Genomic DNA, 15,886 nt, shown 5'->3' with positions numbered 1-15,886 from the left:
GGAAGTGCATGCATGCCTAGAGAAATCAGCATGTGCCTATGGCCTGGTGCTTTCTACACTGACCTGCCCTACTGCACTCTGTGAAAGTGAGCAGGCAAACCAAGCTCTGACAATTACCTGCCCCACTGCATTCTTCCACTCAGCAGGGGAAACAGTGCTGTTTTTACGGCTCATTTAACTCCCCTTTGGGAGTTTGCCCCTCTTCAGATGTTCTTCAGATCATGGAGCAAAACTGACCTGAAAATTTTAAAATGTTTAATGATTTCTGCCCTGGAAGAGGCTGGTCTCACTCATTTCTCCCCCATTCACTGTGGCTGAATTCGAGCAGGAACAGCTCATGAAATTTTGGTGCATCAAATTTAAATCCTACCCATGAGCTGACAACATTTGATCAGATATGGATATCCTCAGTCCATCCCTGATTATGGTACCAAGCTGTAGGCCTAGAAGTTGAAGCTTTTATAAATGAGAAGGTAAATTTTGGCTAAAGCATATGATAAGTTTTTCAGCTGTTTAAACAACTTGCAACGAGATTAAATCAAACGAAGTCTCTTGCAAAGAAGCAAAACTGTTAAGGTGATGAAGTGAGTCTTTTCCCAGTGAGATCATATAATTATGACTTGTTTCTTCAGCAGCTATTGTGACTAATTGATAATCATATACAAATTTTACTACTGAATTTTGTTTTGTAAAACAAAAAAAAAAACTGCAACACAGTTTCTCAATGTAACCAAATAGTGAGCTTTATAAAACAATACCATCATTCTACAAACCTCCATTAGCTGTTTACATATAGGTGCAAATAAATGCGAGGGACCCAGATGCTCCAAGCTCTTGGAATTACTCCAAGAATTATGTTGGTGTAACTGAGATCAGAATCTGGCCCAGAACTACCCAGCTCACCATATGCAAATGGACTATGCTTTCTTAGAAAATACTGTTGTATTAGAGGGTTTGAATTTAGGTTCCATGCAGCAAAGCTTCAATTTTTTTTATTCAAAGCTGTCAGGGCAAAGATGGGGAAAAAGTCATAATTGTAGTACAATTAGTAGTACAATTGTAGCACAATGACTCCCAGTATTTTAATACTAAGCTGTTTGTCATGGACAATTATGAATCAATTATTCTTTACCATAGTAACCGTTTAAAGCTATTTAAAGTACACTGAAACCCATTTAAAAATCATGAACTCCATTAGAGACATCATACATTGAGCCAAATATGTAAATATTCATGAAGCTCATTCTCTCAGTAGCTGTCTGAGAAGAATGGCAAAGCCCAGGGCCTTGGGAATTCTGCCACTGAGTTCAGTGGGGCCAGGATTTCCCCCCAAGATAAAACAAAGTTACATAGAGATAACTAGGCAAAAAATAACAGTCACTGATTAAATGTAAAACTTAAAGTATTAAGTCTCTGATCTGGTAAAAACAAACAAACAAAAAAAGACTATTTATCAAAGTCATGTCGCGTTTCCTGAAAATGTTGTAATAATCATACAGCTATCAATTCAGGACTGGACTTTTTAAGTCAGGACAGACAATGTTGTTCTAGGAGCTACAACACTAATTTGGGTGAAGTTTAAAGCAGTTCTTGGTCACTACACCGTTGAGATGATTATATCAGATTAGTATCCAATATTTATACTTCAATTTTGAGTTATCACCCTGGAAAAGGTCATCCCATTTCAAGTACAAGCAAGCAGACCACATCAGATGAGTATGAAAATCTCCACCATAACGTTCGTCTCAACCATAACACTGAAACAATTCTTATAAAAATCTGTTAGTAATTGACTCTGGGTCCTAATCTCTCTCAATCAAACTGAACCTTTCAGCAGCTTTTGCAGAGCATGAAGCTCATGCACGCATCTCATTTTATCTCCTTGCAAAACTGAATGCCTAGTTGCCTACCTACTTGGTCAGCAGAATAAAAAGGAAGAAGAGTGGCTTGGTCAGGGTGCAGGGCCAAAGTAAGGCAACTCAAAATCCTAGCTATGCCCATGGCCCCATCCCTGTTTACAGCAGTGTGGAGGGCCCCTGCCACTACATGTGCTGTCTGCTCTAAGGCCGCCCTTCTCCCTAGAATACTTCTTCAGGTCTTCAGAAAGGCCTGGGACCATCTGGAGGAAAGAGGGCTGAGCTCTCACCCAGCTCAACAGCACGTAAAGCTGTACAAAACAGAAACAATATGTGAGTAGTACAGAGCTGCTGAGTCCCCACTGCTTTGCAACTCAAACATCAGCACCACTTGAGTTTAACCCACACAGTCTGATGGGCCAGCTAGCTCAAATATCAAGCACCACTTAACTTGAGCTAGAGATTTTTGTGTTTGGATAGGAGCCAAGTTAGGAGCACCACCGTAATTATACTTTGAGCTAACACCGCAGTGAAGACAAGCCCATCCAAAGTCCCCCACTGGGGTGATGTTGGTGGATGGTTTCAAAGTAAATGACCCATTAAGATGAATGAGGAACTATTGTTTCAGGCCATCTCCAGACCTTATTGTACTTAAGTCTTCAGTCCTAACAGTATTAAAATATGGAACTTTGAGAATCAGCCATAGCGCTTGACAGGGGCTTCTTTTTATCATTTTTATGACAGATTGTGTGCAGTACAGATACTGTGTGTTAAAAGAGTTTAGCAAAAATAAGATTTACTTATTAGCAGTTCCTATGACATTTTAGTGCATCTTTTAGCACTACACAAAATAATAATATAATTCTACAACCATCAATTTAGGACTGGAGTTTTTAAGTGTCAACATGTAGCATCCTTAATAGAAAAATTCCTTACAAAAATAACAGTTACATCGTTTTGCAGAGACTCTGACTCCCTTTCATTCAACTATGACAGAACTAAAATTCTACTCAAACTACCAGTTAAGAAACTGGTATTTTATCAAGTCACACTTGAGGAAACTTGTGCACAGAAACACAATTGGAAAACTCACTGAATTAAATGCATAACTCAAAATTCCCACAGTAGTGAGCAAGTGTCATGCTTTTAATTTTCACCCCACACATTGTGCTGAAACTGTATACATCTAAATTGTCACTTTACCAATAAGAGCAAGTTAGAGTTAAAGTTGCAGTTTTGTGCTTAATGCATCCATTCAGATAAGCAGTGCAGGTTCTCAGAACAGAACGGCAGTTGCAGGAACAATGACATCAGTTAAAAGCATAGGTTGAAAGCCCTAACTTTGAATTTTCCCATTTTGAAACAGGGAAAACAATCTTTTTTTTTATGTTTTCTTTTATTTTCTATGGGGTAATGGAATCTAAAGATAGTAAGATTTATCTGCAGAGTGCGGCAGACTTGACATGATGATATTTACATCACCCTAGCAGCTCAGCAGAGCTCCTTGGCTGAGAATTAAGTACAGGTGACAGACAGGTATCAGTTAGGAAAGCGACATGTACTACTAGAACATATGCCTATTCTTGGCCAGTTTCTTTCCCAAAGGCTGGCCTTCTCCTGTCTCCCAAGTTCCATGCATAAGTTCATCTGGGCTATCATTACCAAGGGATTTGTATTGGTATATCGTATCACCATCTGTATACAAACATGATAATGCTGAGACTTCATCAAGGCTTATTCAGACACACATTTCTTACTTTAACCATCTAAAAAAATATACCTACAGTTTAACGTTAGTAACAGCCACCAAAAGAGCTATTCTTATTTAAACCATTTTAACTGATTGGCTATGGAAGGCAGTATGATTGACAAAAAGGAAAAATCTCAGCCCTCTGAGAGTGTCAGCCATTCTGTCAGGTGACTACAGGTAACAGTTTACTGTTAATAGAAGTTGCATTAAATATAAAAATAAACAGTTACAAATGCAAGAAAATTAAGACAATAAGACATAGCACAGGAAAAAAAATGGCTGTGGAATAGACTTGAACATAAAAAAAGACTGAAGAAACCAAACCTGGCCCTGAGGCCAAAAACAGCAGGAAAATTATTAAAGATAATGAATGAGTATAATAGAAAGTTTATTGTTGTCAGACTGAACTCAATATGATCATCAGTTTAACTGAATCTTGCTACTAGGAACATAGTACTCAGTACATGCTTAGGGCCTGGTTATGCTATAGCAACAAATCAACTGTTAAACGCTATCATCTTCACTGTCTTCAATCACTCGTGATTTACAAATCAGTGAGATTAATACATCATGTCCCAAATCAATCAGCTTCTGGAAATTTAAGACAAAAATGACACTGTCAATATCCAAATATGTTTTAAAAGCATAAATATTTGAAAAGAAATCTGTAGTGAGTTCCTTGGAGTATAATTGCTTCAGCACATAGTACATGGCCCATACAGAATAGCTATACTGTCACTCCAGAATCCTTGTCCTAAAAGTTGGCAGTTTATAATGCAAGGTTTATTTTTGGAGGAAAAAAAATATACACCCAATTATTTTGCAGAGAAGAGACTTTAAAAAAAAATCTTAACTATGAGGAAAACACAGTACTTTTAATAAACTGTCAGTCTAGAACAACTCTGAAACAATGCTGCCTCCTTCTGGGAAAATCCAGAATGTCAATTATTTTCCATAAAATCAAAGGCAGTAAATTTTTCCTGCCAGAAAAAAAACAAACATCCTCAAGGCTATGACAATATTCTCTTGTTTTCTTATTCAAATGAATTTTACTTTACTATTTTGAATCAATCTAATTATTTTAAATGATCACCGCTCATTTAAAAATAATAATTTTAAGCAAGTTTCCGTCACTTCAGATTACATTAACATAACATTTTTTAAAAAGAGCTCATTTATTTTCACCAAAACTTGAAAAGTCCTCTTGAAAGAAGCTTTTCCTGTCAAGCATCATTAACTTTTACAGATTCTAACATTTTATTTACTTTTTTTTCTACCTCTTATGGGTGTAAAGCAACTTCCAAATGGTAACTAAAAGTAAATCATTGCAGTGTTTTCCTTCTAAGTCTGCAGGCAGAGCTCCAACATCTGTTGCTGCTTATAGCTTTCACAAGCTGCAGCAAGAACAACAATTGATCAAAGACTTCTCAGAGTTCACTACTGCTAGTGGAAACCTGTTGGCAGCACAAAACAGAAGAATTAGGCCAACGTCACTTTGCTTGTGATCACTATGAGTAAGGCCCTACCAAATTCATGGTCCATTTTGGTCAATTTCACAGTCATAGGATTTTAAAAAATCATAAATTTCATGATTTCAGCTATTTAAATCTGAAATTTCCGAGTATTGTAATCATGGAAGAAGAGTGGCATAGTATAGTAGAGCCACCCTTACTTCTGCGCTGCTGCTGGCAGGGTGCTGGCATCAGGGGTGTTGCTACTCTCCAACTGCCCAGCTCTGAAGGCAGCGCAGAAGTAAGGACGGCACGGTGTGGTTTTGCCACACTTATTTCTTCACTGCTGCTGGCATGGGAAGAAGAATTTAGCCCTTAAATTGCAGGAAGCATGGTTTTGGAAGGGGTGTGGGAATGTATTTTTCTCCTGGCTAGAAAGCATCATGTCAAGTTCTCAAGATCTGCTTTTCATTATAAAAGTTACTTTTTGCACTATACTCTGAAAATAAACTCATCAATTTTACTTGGCAGTTCTCATGCACAAATACAATAGGTTAATATTTGAGCTGTGAATACTACAAAGGAATTATTTAAAACCAAAAGAAATTTTGTAATAAAAATTTTTCAAAGAACACATGAATTTTTATTAAAAAGTTGGAGTCTAAAATTTTTTTGATTCCTTACATATCTAACTTAGTCCACCTATTATTGTCCCTTTACATAGAACTTCAGGTGCCAATAATCAGACCTTAACTATAGCGCCACATTTTTTAAACAGGAAGCTATCAAAATAAAAAAAATATTTTCAAAAATCTAAAGATGCATTTACAATTATATATGTATACATGGCAAAAGTGTGCACACAATACAGACTTTCCACCAGTTATTTCATTAACAAGAGATTTTCTGTACTATTAGGCCCCGATCCTGCCATCGGACACTCGCAAACCAAACCTTATACCTGCACCGAGTGCCACTGAAGTTTATGCTGTACCACACAGGCACAGGAACCCATAGACACAGATCAAACTGCAGGCCTTAACCTTAGGATACATCTACACTGGGCTAAAAGGCCTATAGCACTGTGCAGCTGGCCCAAGTCAGCCGAATTGGGCTTGTGGGGTTTGGGGCTAAAAATTGCTGCGTAGACATTCAGGTTCAGGCTAGAGCCCAGGCTCTGGGATCCTCCCCTTTTTCATGGGGTTTCAGAGCTCAGACTCTAGCATGAGCATCTACACAACAAAATAATAAAATAGATGCACAACTTATTTTTGTGCATCTATTAAAAATAAAATAAGTTGTGCACAAAGACACTATTTATGAATACAAGTTAGAAAATATTTAGATGTTAAGTGTTTAGCGGAAAAGCCACCACAATAATATCTAGACTGAGCAAGAAGTTATGACAAAACAACAAACTGACAGAACACAAAGTTTTGAGTGTCTTGTGCATGTGTTATCAGCACACTTTGTATGGGAGCGAGATATGGATCTTATACTCTCATCAGGAAAAGAAGCACAACAGCTTTCATATAAGTTGCCTTTGTTGAATCTTTGGAATCTGCTGGAGGGACAGTCATCAACACTGAGGGGCTCAAGCGGGCCAGCATACCCAGAATGCAAACACTCCTCAAACAAAAAGAAAAGGAGTACTTGTGGCACCTTAGAGACTAACTAATAAATTTGTTAGTCTCTAAGGTGCCACAAGTACTCCTTTTCTTTTTGCGAATACAGACTAACACGGCTGCTACTCTGAAACTCCTCAAACAGAGACTCCCTGGTTTGGGCATGTGTGCCGAATGAATGATGGACGCATCCCATAGGACATCCTCTACGGCGAATTGGCACCTGGAAAATGACCCTAAGGACACCCAAAATTGCATTTCAAGGATGTGTGCAAATGAGACTTCAGAGAAATGGACATGTGGACACCTAGGAAGATCACACTCCAGACCGCAGCCTTTGTAACCAAGAGCTCAATACAGGTCTCTGAAGTTACAAGAGGATGCAGTCCAGCTTAGCAGAGGAGAAAAGAGCTGCCTTAAGGTAGAATCCAAAGGGTCAAAACATCACCTTTAAAAGTGATAGATGCAGCAGATTGTCTCTCTCGAGTGGATCTCTTCAGCCACAGCCCCAGCTGTCGTAAAACCAACTGAGTAAATTCTTTACCTTTCAGGGGCACATACCCATGGTCTCTCGAGCCTGAAGGATACTGCTAGTGCAGTTTATATTAAAGTTTTCTCTTTAACGAGGCACTAACAGTCTTCATATTTACAAAGTTTTACAGTGGAAAATGGGATCAGTTATCTCCTATGAAATATATGCTGTTTTAATAAAATACATAAACTGTATGAGGAATTTTAGCAATTATTGAACTATGAATAGTTTAAGAATCATTGCAGGTTGCAGCGCAAACAATTCATCATGTAGCAAAGCTATGGTGATGCTCTGACAGTGTGCTATACAGTAAAAAAAAAATAAATACATTACAGAGATTAAGCTACCCTGTTTAGTGAAATATTTGTCTGCAATACTAAAATTAGTCATCAATCACTGTTACCTAAATGTCCAATCCCACCTTCTATCACATCCAGTTTCAGAACTGGTATCTGAAGTGTAATCTCAGAATTAATGAGTTATACTGGATGTTCCTCTCAAGACATGCATGATGAAATTGTACTATTTAATCACTGTCATCAATTTTGTACTAATCTTTGAAAAAGTTTAACTTTAGCATAAGCTTATTTGGTAGAAAACAACAGAGTAGTATTGTTGAAGATTTAAAATGTATTTTCTAGAGACCATACAACATTTCTGCTTTAACACAAGGGTCTGAGAAATTATGCCATATGTAAGTGTTTTCTGCCCAGTTACATCCGATATTTGAATTTTTTGCGTTTTAGGAAAATGACTTGCTATAACCCTTATAAATTCTCTCGCACTACTATTAGTCATACTCTCCTTCTCAAAGTCTCATCCTCCCTTGGCTTCTATGACTCTGTCCTCCTCTGGTTCCTTTCCTACCTCTTTCCCACTTTCCATTCCTACTCTCTGTGGGGTCTCTCAGTTCTTTTCCCCTCCTTCTCTTTCCTCTCCTCAAGCAACTTCATCCCGTTGCAGGCTCATCTAACATCATTACGTTGATGGCTCACAGATGCATCCTTCTCTTCCATAACTTTTCTTACAGCGGAGCCTTTTTTCAGTCCACATAGCAAAAATTCTTAGCCAGGCACTCATCTCACCAACTTTCTTTTTTGTGAGGTCCTAAACACCACATCACCACCATCCCTACCCCATCTTCTGGGCACCTATAGTCGAACTGCTAAGATCATCTTCCTTGCCATTCCTTCCAACAGCCATCCTCCTCTCTTTCAATTTCTCCAACGGCTCCCTCACAGTCTTCCACTGCAACAAAGTCTAGCTGCCTGTCCACATTATTGTTAATCATGTCTATTTTGATAACACCCCAAGGTTTCAATCAGGTTTGCAACCTCAAAGCACTTCACAACAGAGTAAAATTAAGTCCCTGAAGAACTTACAAATTAAATAGAGGTAAAATATAATGATTGGATGAAACCTATAATGGAAGGGGTGGGATTTGGGGGGAAAGAAGAGAACAGCAATAGAAGAGCTGACTATATAGACTCGCTATGTTCACAAATGCAGATCTCATTTTTAAAAAATATTTTGAAGAAACATGCAATTTAAAATTATTCACATAAAACAAAGTTGTTCTAAAACTAGCATTATGATCTACAGAGACAATTTTCAGGGCGAATTAGTTACTAAGGCTCATTGCTAGTCCCACTTTAAATGACTACAGAAAACCATAACAATTAGGACGCTAGATAATCTGATGGAACAGTTAAGGTTAGTTTGACATAAATACAGAACATTCCAGCACCCCAACCATACTATATCACACTCTAAACTAGACAATCCAAAACTGTGTGCTGGGGAAGGATGAGAAGAAGCTGCATGAGTTGCCTGGATTGAGGAATGTGGGTATGTACAACTTAAGAAATGAGTCTAAGGTCTGTAAAAAAGAAGAAGTGTGTGGTGTACTCTATAGGAGAAGATACTATTAGAAGCATTTATGGAAGAGTTTATACAGTTTAAGGAGAAAAGGCCAAAGAAAAAGTCAGGATAGTTTCATGTAAGTTTCCCAAGAATTTCACCTACATGCATACCCTAAAAATTTTCCTGAGTGAAAAAAGTCTGTTAGAAAAGTCTGTTTTGATTGAGGTGAAAGCAAAGCTCTAAGATCACCTGATGGGTGGGTTTATCTTTACTTACTTTAAAATAAGTCAATTTTTTTTTTAAATGGAGTTCCATGTTCTAGACCCTTGCCCACTTTCCTACTTTTAAAAAAAAAAAAAAAAAAAAGAAAAGGTTTCTCTTCCCTATTGTCCTGTGCATTAGCAACTGGGAAGCTAACAGACTATAGAAAGAGTGAAAAAGATTAACGGAGGTCTCTAGTATACATCTCCCCCTTATCCATTGTTTTGGATATCCATCGCTCATCAGTAGGGGAACGTGTTCCAACATACATTGATCCACATATCCGTCATTTGCACAGATAGGGACCGACGTGAATTGGAACACATTCCCCTATTGTAAAGTACAGTACTGTACTTGTGTCCGCCAGTCACCTTCAAGGCTTATTACCCACGGAGGACATTCTCCATGCTGATTAAAGAGACGGTAGGTGAAGTCGAGTGCAAAGTAGTCTTGGAAGTCCTACAACATCTTGAATGGCATGGAAAACATTGACACGTCTTGGAAAGAGGTCACTTCGCAATGTACGAATGGCGTTTGGAGCCAGGCATGGCCAGATGCTGTCCACAGCTTTGTGGGATTTGACACCATTCCTGCTCTCAAGCAAGAAATTGTCAAGCTGCCAAAGGATGTCGGCTTTGAGGAAGTGGAGGAGGAGGATGTACAGGAGTTGTTGGAGTCTCACGCTGAGCAACTGACAAATCAAGAACTGATTGAGCTGGACCAACAACGGATATCTGAAGAAAGTAAGGACAATGATGTTGGGCAGGAAGCCAGGAGTCTGAGGACAAAGAATCTCTCCTGTTTCTTTGGATTGTTGGATGAGATGACGGAAATCATAGAGCGGTGATCCTTTTTGTGAACCGTCTGCCAAAGTCTCCAGTCTCAATGATGCAGTGGCTTGCTACAGGGAGATCTATTGTTCAAAGATTCATGCAGGAGAGCAGACATTGATAAAATCCTTTTTAAGACTTCTGCAACCGAAAGGCCAGCCACAGAAAATCCAGCCATCACCCCACCTAAATTTAGCATAATTGACAGTTTTATGCTGTATTACAGTACTGTATTTACAGTATTAAAATGTTCTAGGTGTTTGAATGGTGTCAGTAGGGTTCTACATTATTTTATTCAATGTTTTATGTGTAAAATGTGTACTGTATGACCTGTCATTGTAAAAAGGTACACTGTTTAGGCAAAAAGAGCATTATCATAGGTGAGTGTGGTGAAGTTGTGAATGCATTCCCCCTTTATTCCATTACTTCTTATGAGGAAAAATTCCCCGGTATCCATCGCTTTGGTATCCATCGCCCTTTTCAAGAATGCACCTCCAATGTATACAGGGGACCCCCGTATATATATTAAGTATTATGAAATTAATCTTGTTAACCTTTCAAGCCTGGTTCACTTATTTTCTTCTTTTATATATAGCCCTCTAATATTGCTAATGTAAATCTTCTCAAATTCCCCCCTCCACCCCCAATGGAAATAGCATTATTTAAAACAACAGCAGTAGAAAGCACCAGGACAGGTAACAGAGTCAGACTAGACCACAAGTGAAGAACCTAATTCAATATTACAGCAATATTGAACAAATTTAGTTCAGAGGCACATCCTCCCCATTTTTGTCTTTATCAAAACAGCCCACAAAATACAGTATGCTGCTAGCTGATCTGCAAAGAAACAGTAGGGTCAAAGTTGAAGGAAGAAAAAAAGTACTTGGGTTAGGAGCCTAAAGAAAACTATAGAGAATGTGAGGACCTATAGGGAACTAAGGGGAAGCAGGAGAAACACATAAAAGACATGCAGGGGAATTTCTGGGCAACGTGCATGGAGATTAAATGATTGGGCAGGAAACAATCTAGGAAAGGGTAAACCTATGGACATGGTGGACCACATAGGCTGGTGAAGAGGCTGCTAGAGAGGAAGTATTGAGAAGTTGTAAGGATGGGTACTCTGGGAGACCAAACTGGCAAGGGACAGGACGTAAGCAAAGGAGGCTATAAGCAAGAGTAGTGGGGATCCTGGGGGAAAGTTAAAGGTTTCAGTCATTATCTTCAAAGTTCTCCATGTCCTGGGCCCACTGCTCAGGATATATGAAACGCGGTCTAAAGCTCTGTGACAAAGACCATGTTGACCACTTTACTCCTCTAGCCCAACGGAACCCCGAATGGCAAGAATAAAGTTCCTCTCTGTAGGAAACAGAACTCTCTCGGGAGCAGTCCTGGGCTGTGGAATGAAGTTCCCTGGGAACTAAAGGCCATCACAAACCTCACCACTTTCCATGCCCAGACTGAACTGCAGAAGCCGTTTCATTCCAAGTGTCTGGCTCATTTCTTTGACACTGCCTTCTTGAATATAAACACACAGCCGTACGTATATTTACTCCTTTAAAACTCCGACCACAAGACCCTGTGCTGCACCCAGGCCTACCCTGAGGAGAAGAGGAGAGAACAAACATGTGACAGACGTGCTGCCATGCTGCTTAATGAACTACTGGAAGGCGCTCGGGCACTAGGAGGATGAGCACGGTACAGCACAGAAGAGAGTCGGATATAGGGAACAATGAGGGGAGCCTAGAAATAGGGAGGTCCTGGGGGAGGCTCGGGGCAGACGGAGTAAGGTGCCATGGCGGCAGGAGGGGTGGGTTTAGGGAAGAAGGCTGGGGGCAGGAAAGGTGGGGTCAGAGGTGCCTGGGGTGAGGCTGGGGGCCCGGGTGCAGACGGTGAGGGGATACCCTGGAAACGCTATAGGTGAGCTGAGCAGCAGAGGCTCTGCCAGAGGCAGGCCCAGCAAACTCCCAAGAGAAAGCTGTGGAGTCCGTTGCAGCCCCTCCCCCGGCTCTTACCAGCCCAGGTTTGGTGTTTGGGGATCTTGTAGTATTTGTTTCCAAACTGGTCGCTGCCCACCTGCTGCTTCTCTGGCCCGAGGAGCCGAAGCCGCAGGGCGCGTAGGAGCCGCCAGGGCCCGCCCATCCGGCCGGGCGAGACCAGCGCGCCCCCGCCGCCCAGCGGTGAGGCCAATGGCTTCACAGGCCCGCCCCTGCCCTGAGCCCGAGAACGCCAAGTACCTGCCACGCCCCTTCCGCTTCGGCCGCGCCCCCAAGGCTGTGCGTGCCCCGCCCCTTCCATCTGGGCGACGCCCCTAACGCTGTGAGCGCCGTGCACGTGCCCCCCCCTTCCACCTGGGCGACGCCCCTAACGCTGTGAGCGCCGTGCACGTGCCCCGCCCCTTCCATCTGGGCGACGCCCCTAACGCTGTGAGCGCCGTGCACGTGCCCCCCCCTTCCACCTGGGCGACGCCCCTAACGCTGTGAGCGCCGTGCACGTGCCCCGCCCCTTCCACCTGGGCGACGCCCCTAACGCTGTGAGCGCCGTGCACGTGCCCCGCCCCTTCCACCTGGGCGACGCCCCTAACGCTGTGAGCGCCGTGCACGTGCCCCGCCCCTTCCATCTGGGCGACGCCCCTAACGCTGTGAGCGCCGTGCACGTGCCCCGCCCCTTCCACCTGGGCGACGCCCCTAACGCTGTGAGCGCCGTGCACGTGCCCCGCCCCTTCCATCTGGGCGACGCCCCTAACGCTGTGAGCGCCGTGTACGTGCCTGGCCCTGCTCCCGCCTCTGTTCCTGCAGCCTAGAGGCAGGCTGTCGACTATTCAATAACCGCGCTCTGCATTGGACACGGTCGTTTCGCACTGAGCCAATCGGCGTCACCCTATTTACAACATGGCGGCGCTCCTTGATCTGGCACTGGCTTGGTCCCGCCATGTTAGCCTTTATTTCGGCCCGCCAGGCTGGTCTCGACGATCCTCTGCGGTTGCGGCGGGCTGAGTCCACCCGGAGGTAAAGAGTCTTTCGGCTTCTGCAGTTCAGTCTTTTCTCGGCTGGGGCCCGACTCGGGCTGTGCGGTCCGGGCCCCCGCAGAAGTCCGGGGATTCCCCTCTCCTCGGAGGCGCGCTGCACGTGCTTGCCCGCGCCTCGGATCTTACTCGCCCTGGGGAACCAGGACCCTGCGCGGCCCCTGGGCCAACCCTGCGCCGCGGATAGTGAGGCGGCGGAAGAGTTGCCCAACTTCAGCCCCGCGCACTGTGTTGCCTCCACTGGATGCGGGAGGCAGGGCCGGGTGACGGGGCCGTGCCTCAGTGTCTCCACCCCGGTAAGGGGTGACGTCTGTACACCAGTGTCGTCCTTTGCCCAGCACCAGACATCGACAGGGCTCTGTTGGGCCAGAGCTTTTCACTTGGACTGGGATGGTAGGCCCAGAAACTGCCCTGTCACGGCGAGGTCCTGGGCATGACATGTCGGACTCGTCTGTCTGTATTTTACCCTCCTTTCCAGTTTTAGTGTCAGTGGATGAAACCAAGGGTCACGCTCTTCCTCTCTATTTCTACTTCTTCTCTGCTTTCCCTCTATCACCTCCATTTCCAATTAAGTTTTTCTGACAGATCTCCATACCAACGTTTGTTTGAAGAAAAACTCAGAAAGAGGACAGGCTATTTATTAAATGATTTCTTCCCATATGAAGGATTATATTAATTGGTGCGATTATGTACAACTTTGTTTCTGAGAGTAAAAAGAAAAGGAGTACTTGTGGCACCTTAGAGACTAACAAATTTATAAAAAGAAAAGGAGTACTTGTGGCACCTTAGAGACTAACGTGCCACAAGTACTCCTTTTCTTTTTGCGAATACAGACTAACACGGCTGCTACTCTGAAACCTAACAAATTTATTAGAGCATAAGCTTTCGTGAGCTACAGCTCACTTCATCGGATGCATTTACTGCATTTCTGAGAGTAGTCACTCTAGAATAGGTGTTCAGTCTAGAGGTGGTAGTAGTAGTGCCAACCCCAAGCAGCCAACAACCATATAAATCCAGAAATAAAGTATTAAAAGCATATATGTTGGGTTCTTTTTACTTACCTTCTGAATTTTGTGTGTTTTATTTCACATGTTTAAACTTTTTTCTGTAACCACTTAGGCTGGAAACTTCCTTCTTAGAAAATGAAAACTGAGATTCTCATAAAAAAAGGATTACTTGTGGTACTAACAAGTGAGCATCGGATGAAGAGAGCTGTAGTTCACGAAAGCTTATGCTCAAATAAATTTGTTAGTCTCTAAGGTGCCACAAGTACTCCTTTTCTTTTTGCAAATACAGACTAACACGGCTGCTACTCTGAAACCTGAGATTCTCATGTAATCACACAGTTCATGGAGCTGAGGCTTTAATAAAAAAAATTACAATTATTACTAAGACTTGTGATCAAATGACAATTGGCTATATGGAAGTAGTGATCTAGCCTATTGGCCTTAGGCTGGGCAAAGTTATGTATATTACTGGCTGTTTTTATTTTAGTTCCACACTTTAACTGCATTATCTAATGTTTTAAAGTTACACAAGAATTACGGTGAGGTGTCCTTGTGAAATTCACCCAAATAAATTTGTTTGTCTCTGAGGTGCCACAAGGATTCCTCATTGTTTTTGCTGATACAGACTAACACGGCTATGCCTCTGAAACAAGAATTATGCTCTACCCCAATGTATGTCAGACTTACGCTTGCTACCTACCTTCCACTACCTGCTGCATGCAAGTAGTTTAGCTTTAGTGCAGAACATTTCACCACAGCAGTCATTGCAATGCCTGGTGGTAGGATGCTGCTTTTGCCAAAATGTAGCAATGTGTTGTAACATGCTACAGTAAACCCCATAACATTGTAAACACTAAGTTGCATCCTACACAATGAACACATTAATATGGCATGCTTATTTCTATCCCCCTAGAAGTGTATTTCATAGAATATCAGGATTGGAAGGGACCTCAGGAGGTCATCTAGTCCAACCCCTGCTCAAAGCAGGACCAATCCCCATTTTTTGCCCCAGATCCCTAAGTGGCCCCCTCAAGGATTGAACACACAACCCCAGGTTTAGCAGGCCAATGTTCAAACCACTGAGCTATCCCTTTATTTTATTTTATTTGTTCTACATCCTTTATACCTGTTTACAGACACTCATGTCTTGAGATTCAGAGCTAAAAGAATTTTATGTGACTTCTTCTTTCTGAACATTTCACAAATAAATCGCTATGAGTTGTGGTTGGGCCTTGCAGGTCTTCTCAAGTCACAGTTCTCTTTATTTAGCTATAACAGAGAACCTTTTCTAGTCTAGACTTGATCTATATAGACACGGTCTGTTATATGTTTTCCATAATCCCAAAGTGCATCCTGCACTTCTCCAGGTACCAAGAGCCTCAGGTGTACACCTACCCAGCTGCCAAAATCTTCAGCTTCTCCCAAAAATCTCTATGATGCAGTTATGCATTCTCAATCCAAACATCTGATTGTATTATTCATGTTCTGTATTTAATTCAATAGAACCACAATTTTTTAAATTTAAATTAAGCTGCAGGAGGATATCGAGTGTTCCACACCCTAGCCTTTAGCACAGAATTTAGTTCCAGTTTGCCATAGAGAATAAATAGCTGTTGGTATAAGAATAGTAGTTAAATTTTGGCTTTAGCAGCAGTCTCTTAAGTGCCAGTCTGTGAAAGTGCTGAGTAC

At 42.0% G+C, this 15,886-nt stretch overlaps 2 protein-coding genes across 3 annotated transcripts in view; one reads left to right on the top strand and one right to left on the bottom strand.

The window, feature by feature from the left end:
• Positions 1-12,428, bottom strand: part of NDUFAF2 (NADH:ubiquinone oxidoreductase complex assembly factor 2) — a 137,240-nt gene extending 124,812 nt beyond the window's left edge. The window contains exon 1 of the mRNA XM_038401331.2: positions 12,181-12,428. Within this exon, the coding sequence (XP_038257259.1) occupies positions 12,181-12,307 (127 nt within the window). The 5' untranslated portion in view covers positions 12,308-12,428. The remainder of the gene's footprint in view (positions 1-12,180) is intronic.
• Positions 12,429-12,896: 468 nt separating this feature from the next.
• Positions 12,897-15,886, top strand: part of ERCC8 (ERCC excision repair 8, CSA ubiquitin ligase complex subunit) — a 51,970-nt gene continuing 48,980 nt past the window's right edge. Inside the window, exon 1 of one of the 2 annotated variants that reach the window (XM_038402863.2) lies at positions 12,897-13,173. In XM_038402863.2, coding sequence (XP_038258791.1) covers positions 13,097-13,173 — 77 coding nt within the window. In that variant the 5' untranslated portion in view covers positions 12,897-13,096. The remainder of the gene's footprint in view (positions 13,174-15,886) is intronic. The other variant, XM_043514849.1, reaches the window with a different exon arrangement.

This window comes from Dermochelys coriacea, chromosome 5 (genome assembly GCF_009764565.3).
Source record: "Dermochelys coriacea isolate rDerCor1 chromosome 5, rDerCor1.pri.v4, whole genome shotgun sequence".
Lineage (NCBI taxonomy): Eukaryota > Metazoa > Chordata > Testudines > Dermochelyidae > Dermochelys > Dermochelys coriacea.
The sequence above is the reverse complement of the archived record's forward strand: the minus strand, read 5'-3'. Positions and strand labels throughout refer to the sequence as shown.